A 6,971-nucleotide genomic window follows, 5' to 3' on the forward strand; every position below is an offset into this window, starting at 1 on the left:
TTCAAAATTGAATATAATGTCATTTAGATCTCCAAATAAAATTCGGTTTCATCTGAGCTTGCGTTAATTTTCAGTTTAGAAATTTTATATCCAAAAATTAAAATCCAGAAAACTATAATTACATTCTGAAAATCCTTAAAAGGAATCATTTAATTCCTTAGTTATTTATGTTCTCCTATAACTTTAATCGAGATATAAGTTAAGATATTCATATATAGCTGCCTTCCTATGGATAGAGCCCTCTCTGATCTTATTATTTCTATAATTTGATAAAGGAAAATATAATATTTATTGTATAAGCCTAAATCCCAATGACATAATAAAATCATGTTTAATTTTTCATCGATCTAGGCTTACCAGAGAACCATTAGGATGTCCCCTCGCATTCTGATTGTTTGGAAAGTAGGCCATTTTTCTGTGTAAATTGAGCATTAGGGTTATTAGGTAATGAGGAAGTTGAATATTAATTTAGAGTATGAGATTAAGGAATGAGGAATGAAGATAAGTTTTAAGAGCATTTGAGTAAAATGCTTTAATATGTGTTTTTGATGAATGTTCAAACTAATGCATGACTCAACAGGGGTTGTGATCAAGCCAATTATGTCCTTAGTCAACTAGTTGACTAATTATAAGTGAAGATAAAATAGCACCCTTAGTTATATTAAAAGGTTACTAAGTTTGACCTCATGGTGAACAAGTCAAATCATGTATTTATATGTATTTTTTTTGAAATTAAGATAAACATATTCTGTATAAATTTTCAAATATTTTTCTGAATTTGACTTCATTTAGTTGGTTTAATAACTTGTTCTAATTCCTACTTACTACCTTTAAGTATTTAAGGCTGAACTTATTTACAATTTAATGAAAATTGATTACAATAAGATATTACTATCCAATGGTGATATATTGATAAGAATGATTTTGAAAAGATACCTGAAAGTTTCAGATTATTTGAAAGCTGAAATTTCTGGCATGATGGCTAGTTTTTACTCTTAACAGGAGAGAGATATTTTGAACTTATGGCAAATAGTAAATATAAAAATTTGAAATTAATAGGATTGCTGTTTCATATTGCCTAATCATATTGAAAATTACATATGATTGTTGTATTGTTGAAAAATTATCATTACTCTATTTTGGATTTCTAGGTCCATATATACAGCTTTGCGTCCTAAAATCAAACTTCCCTTCTCCCTGCCCTTTGAAAGTTGTAGTCCAAAAGCTAGAGGGATCTTTCAATCCCTAAAGAAAATTTCAAGCTTCTTTTCAGAATTTCTTCATGAGGATATTTGTTTCTAACATCAATTCGAGTCCATAGAATTTGGAATAATGGTTTTTGATGCAAGGTGATTCAATATTCAAAGGAACAAACGCTGGCCTCCAAAATTCGCAAATCCTTGACCTTGTGATAAGTTTGACATTTTTAACATAATTTTATACTGATTTAGAGATTTTTCTTAAGTAATGAATACTTTCTAACACCCATAAAAATCCATAGAACTTGGAATCACATCTTTTAGTTGAGTTTTGAAAGATTTACAAGGATTCGAACTTTGACACAGAGGAATCAGATGGTTGACTAAGAACATGAAAAGATTGACGTTTGGAGATTTGTTTGATTTAATTTTGAACATATAAAAAGAATTTTCAAAAATAATTTTTTTTTGTTTTATATTTGATTGTTAAGTTGGTTTGATTTCAAATATCAAGGCAAGTTGAAAATTTAAAGTGAATGGGCAGATAGTGAAGCCAAACCTTAAGCTAGGACCTCAAATTAAGGAAGCTGTAATGGAAATTTATGATGATCCTGGGAATTGATTTTATATTATCTAATTGAATCTATTTATTATATTTGATTCAAGATATTTGTGTCTGCCAATTAGTTCGGGAATTCCTTTCTTTTATTACTATTCTTAAAATGGATAACTATTATTATATACAACCTATATGATACCTTCACATCTCTATCTCAGGGTTTTATTTTTTTAGGGATTCTAAAAATCGAAGAATAATCTGAACGAACCAAAATGATTTAAGGAGTAAGTTTTATCTGAATAAAAGCTGAATGAGCATAAGGAACCATAATTTTTCATTTTTTTCATTTTTTTGCCTTCTATTTTTTTGGATGAGGTAAAAGGCATGCTTTTTGTTTGGCAGTGGGACAAAATGTTAAATTGTATGGTTATAATTTATTTTAATCCTTGTATGATTTCATGTTGGGATGGAGCGTTAATTATCTGTGTAGAAATACTGAATTAAAAAAAAGCATCTTACCTTATCACAAATCTCTATCATGAGTTGGATCGTGGCTGTATTGGAGAGCCCATCCACCCCACATCCTGGCAACAAAAGTATTGAAGTTTTGCTTGTGCATCAAATCTAGTAAATCGTTTCATTGTATGAGACATCGTCAAGACTCATGTGGTCATCTCCTGAGTGGCAGGGATATCAATTATAGTAAGGACCAACATGAAAATCAAATGGTTTTGCTATTATTTCCCCAGGGCGTATGATGATAGAGCCATCCATCATACCACCTCCAGCTAAATGATCTTATTTAGTTTTTTGGATCTTTATTAAGTTGAATTTCACCTACTATAGGAGTGGTTGAAATATATTTTCTTTGAGACACTTAAATTTCTCTAAATCATAGGTGTGCATCCTCTTCACCTAACTTCTTAGCCTAGATTTCAGGATTTCGCATATTATCACTTATTCCTATAGACAATCTATTCCCCATTAGCCCTAACTACTTGTGATAGGCTTAGTCCCTTGTTTTTCTGTTATCCTCTTTTTTTATCATTCTATAATGATATCTTTTCCCTTGTTATCTCCCTCTTTTCATGCAGATCTTCTGAGTCTATTTTTTTATTTTTTGTACTGGTATAGGATGAATTTTATCGCCGAGTATTTTTTTGATAAAAAAATATCTTTATTTTTCTACTAAAGCTTCCATGTTTCACTCACCCTTTCTTAGAAGAAGAGTTTTCATAAAATAGTATGTGGTTTTTTGACTTGTAAGCATGCATTGTCAGTTTAAATGATTGATTAATCAATGTATTTATCATACCATCCAAATGTAATTCCATGCCATATTATCTTCCATTTTATGAAAATTGATTTCCATCCTCATTTTTTCTATACCCTTCAGATGTATTCTGCCCCTTTGTCTATTATTGCAACTGGTCTGTTTGAGTATTATTTGTCCATGTTATTTGAGTATACCTATTCTTTTTAGATGTCCATCGTGCTCTTTCTTTACACTTATACATATTAGCCTCATCACCTGTGTTTCATTCATACACAGTTAATTTTTTGTGTTTGATCACGATGAGAAAAATGAGCATATTTTACTTTCACATAGGAGCAAAGTTAGTGGAGAGCCCTAAATATTAAGTGGGCACCACGTGTTAATGATTAACCTAGATGGAAGAAATATGAGTGCATCTTTTATATTATACTACAAAACCCAGCAGGAAGTATGCTTCCCTCCACATGATCACTAGCGGTTTTCGCAAACTTAAGGGAGTTCATTATTTGTGCTCTAGAAACACATGGGGATACTCATACTTGGAGTTGTTGATATCTTTTATGATTCATACTCTTTTTTTCGGTTTGCAATCTTAATGTATAGTACAAGGACAGTTCATAGACATTGCTAATGGAATACAATTGATCTAGATAGGTGGGGTCTGATATTGCACACATAATTTGGTTAATATCACTAAATTTACATGTTGAGTCACATTACAAAATTATATATGCTTGTCATCACACCTAGAATGACTATTTTTTATTTTTTTACCGAATTCTCAGACATAATATTTTCAAATTATTTTCGTGATCCAAATATATATATATATTCTCAAATTTTAATTTATTTCTTATGAATTAAGTATGGTTTTGGACTATGAACATGTACTAGTTCTTCCAGTGAAAGTATGCTACATGCATAAAGGTGCATTCCTTGCTCTCGTCCTCTCGCAAGGTGTTCTATCTTTCTCTCCCTTCTTTCATTCTGTGTGTGAGTAACCATATATGAGAGACATTCATATTCCATATCTTTGTGAGTTACGTGAAGAGTAAGACCCTATTCTACCCCTTGCCATGTGAGTTACCGAGGTATAGAGAACTAGAGTCCCACAAGACCTTACACTGAGAATCCAATAGAAGGCAAAAAACCTATCCACTTTATATCATCCAAATACAGGACGGCCAGGTATAAGGAGAGTGAACACATTTCCATTCTAAATAATCATCTGAATCTCATGAAGCGAAAACATATAGTAGCGTAACGAGGTAGAACGATGGCATCATCAGGATACTGATACTGGAACTTGTTGGAGCCTAGCTTTTGTTAGCTTTTTAACTCGCACAGAGAAGGGAAGAACAGGCTCTCACTCTCCCAGTAGCTTACAAAGATATGGAAGAGGAAGCTCTCTCTCTCTCTCTCTCTTCTAATAACTCAAACATAGAATGAAAGAAGAGAGAGCAAGATATCACACTTAAAGAGAAGAGGAGAACAATGAATACCCCTTGATTCACACATCATACTTCCTCTTGAAGAACTAGTATATAGTTATAGGCCTTTCTCCCTGTACTACCTATAGATACAAACTAAGCATGGCCACACACCGGTCCCAAGACTTGGTCCCCCAAGGACACCTAGCTTTTGCCTCCATATCTCCCTACAGACCAGTGATCCCTGCTGGGTTTATTCCGTGGTTTATTCCTTGACCCGTTAAAAAACAACCCCTAAAAGATAACCTAGTCAATATTTCATTATCCAAGATAACTTTAATGGGGAAGATTCAAACAGACTCTGTGGTCAACAATACTTGCAAATCTAAAGCGACGTGGACAAAAAAAAAGGTCACGTTTCTTGGTAGTTTGGAGGATTGGTCTCGGATTTCCTTTTGGTGACAGAGACACTGAGCCCACCGGCCATGTGAGCCGTGAGAAGAGGCAGAAAGACGGGGCGAACGACGCTGACGGGGCTGAGATGGAACTTCTTCAGCACCGATACGGCCACGTACTTCATCTGCACAAAGGCCATGTCTTTACCAAGGCAAACCCTCGGCCCGGCTTGGAAGACGGGGTACTTGAAAGGCGACACCTTCACCATCTCCTTCACCTCGGCGTCCAACCAACGACTGGGTCTGAACTCCTCCGCGTCTTTGCCCCACAACCTCTCCATCCTGCCCATTCCATAAGGGAAGTAGGTCACCCTATCGCCCTTGAACACGCGCGTCCCGTCCGGCAGGACGTCGTCTTCGGCGGCGTACTTGGAGTCCCACGCCACCGGCGGATAAAGCCTCATGCTCTCGCACAGACAAGCCTCCAGCCAAGGCATCTCCTTCAGCGCTCCGTAACTCAACTCTCCCTTGGCCGTCGCCGCCTCGTCTGCCGCCCTCGCCTCGGCCTCAGGGTGTTGGGACAGCACCCAGAAGAACCACGTCAGCGCGGACGACGAGGTGTCCCGCCCCGCCATGACGAAGCTCACCACCATGTCTCGCACCGCCGTGTCACTATGCCCCGCCGATATCAACCTCGAGAGGAAGTCCGTCGGCTGGGCTCGCCTCTCGTTCTCCTCCGTCTTTCTGCGTTTGATCATCTTACCCACGGCATCGTTGATGAGGGCCAGCTTCTCCCTTAGAATCCTCTCGGACCCGATCCCCATGGCGCGCTTCGTCTTCCACACGGCTTGCAACACCGCCGTCCCGCGCGTCGCGCTGATCCCGGCCGCCGCGTCGAACGCCTCGGCGAGGTCGAGCCCTGCAATATTAGGATCAAGCCACGTTTACGAACTGTCTTAAAAGTTATATAGCAGAGAAAAAGGCGATGCGTAGGAACATGATCGACCGAGCCATGGAACGCTGCAGACCTACTGTGGTTTAAGCTAAAGCTGATAACAAGAAATCTAAAAGGAGTTGTTAATACAGGAAATTGAATAATAACTTTTGTTTAAAGTTTACCCCAACACGAAGCAGCGCCTCCACCGACGCCGACGCAGTCTGGGTCTATCCCCATGGAGACCATGCATATGGAGTCGAAGGCGGCCCGCCGAAGAAGCTCCTGAAGGTCTACAACTGCGTCTCCGTCCGCGGCCTGAGCCAGCGCCGGAACCAGCCGTCCGCCCACCACGGCCGCCAGCGCCGTCTCTGCCGCGGCCTTGATCATCCTCGCGCTGAACTCGTGGCTCAGCAGCTTGCGCTGCGCGCGCCACGGCTCGCCGTCGGCATTGAAGATGCCGTTCCCCAGCAGGTCGCCGAGCAACTCCGAGAACGGCCTGCCCTTTGGGTAATTCTCGAACCTGCTCTTCAAGATGTGCTCCACGTTCTCCGGGTTCCCCGTCACCACCGTGCGCCGCGTGCCGAGCCGCTCCACAACGATGGTCTGGCTCGGCGACGCGGACAGCAGCTCCGTGTACCAGTCCAGAAGCCTGTGCTTGTTCCTGTTGTAGGACACCAAGCACCCCACCAAAGGATACCCCCCGGGCCCATGCTCCTGACTTTTGAAATTCCATCTTCTCCCTCGGAGGAACAGCCGCAGGGTGAAGTTAAACCCGACGGTGAACATGAAAATAAAGGGGAGAAATGGAGTCAAGAACATGGCTTAAAAAGAAGAGGCGTATAGTTCAGTTCTCTTGTGGATGTTGCCGATCGTCGCGGCATATCCAACTTATAGAAAGAACCCTTCTCGGACTTGCAAATTGTCCGAGAAAAGTTGAGGTATAATATTGAGTTAGACGCAGCTAATTTCGTGGATGACGTTGCGCAGCTGAATAATATAAGACGCATGACACCGACTGAACTGGGAAGCAGATGTCTTACCCGGTCACAGCGTGCAACACATCTTCGTTTTAGTTTCGTTTCTCGACCCTTTTGTGGTTGTATGACGCTATCATTTATTCGAACCAACTGCCGAAAAGATCGTTGACAAAAAAAGTGTTCTTTCGACAGAGTAAA

At 39.6% G+C, this 6,971-nt stretch overlaps 1 protein-coding gene across 1 annotated transcript; it reads right to left on the reverse strand.

Moving 5' to 3' along the window:
• Positions 1-4,860: 4,860 nt before the first annotated feature.
• Positions 4,861-6,691, reverse strand: LOC144704393 (cytochrome P450 94B3-like). Its single transcript, XM_078576808.1, has 2 exons — positions 5,979-6,691; positions 4,861-5,778 (listed from the first exon to the last, which is right to left on the reverse strand). The coding sequence occupies exons 1-2, from the start codon at positions 6,613-6,615 to the stop codon at positions 4,877-4,879; spliced, it is 1,539 nt and encodes a 512-aa protein (XP_078432934.1). The 5' UTR covers positions 6,616-6,691; the 3' UTR covers positions 4,861-4,876.
• Positions 6,692-6,971: the final 280 nt, after the last annotated feature.

The sequence above is a fragment of the Wolffia australiana genome, chromosome 6 (assembly GCF_029677425.1).
Source record: "Wolffia australiana isolate 7733 chromosome 6, ASM2967742v1".
NCBI lineage: Eukaryota > Viridiplantae > Streptophyta > Magnoliopsida > Alismatales > Araceae > Wolffia > Wolffia australiana.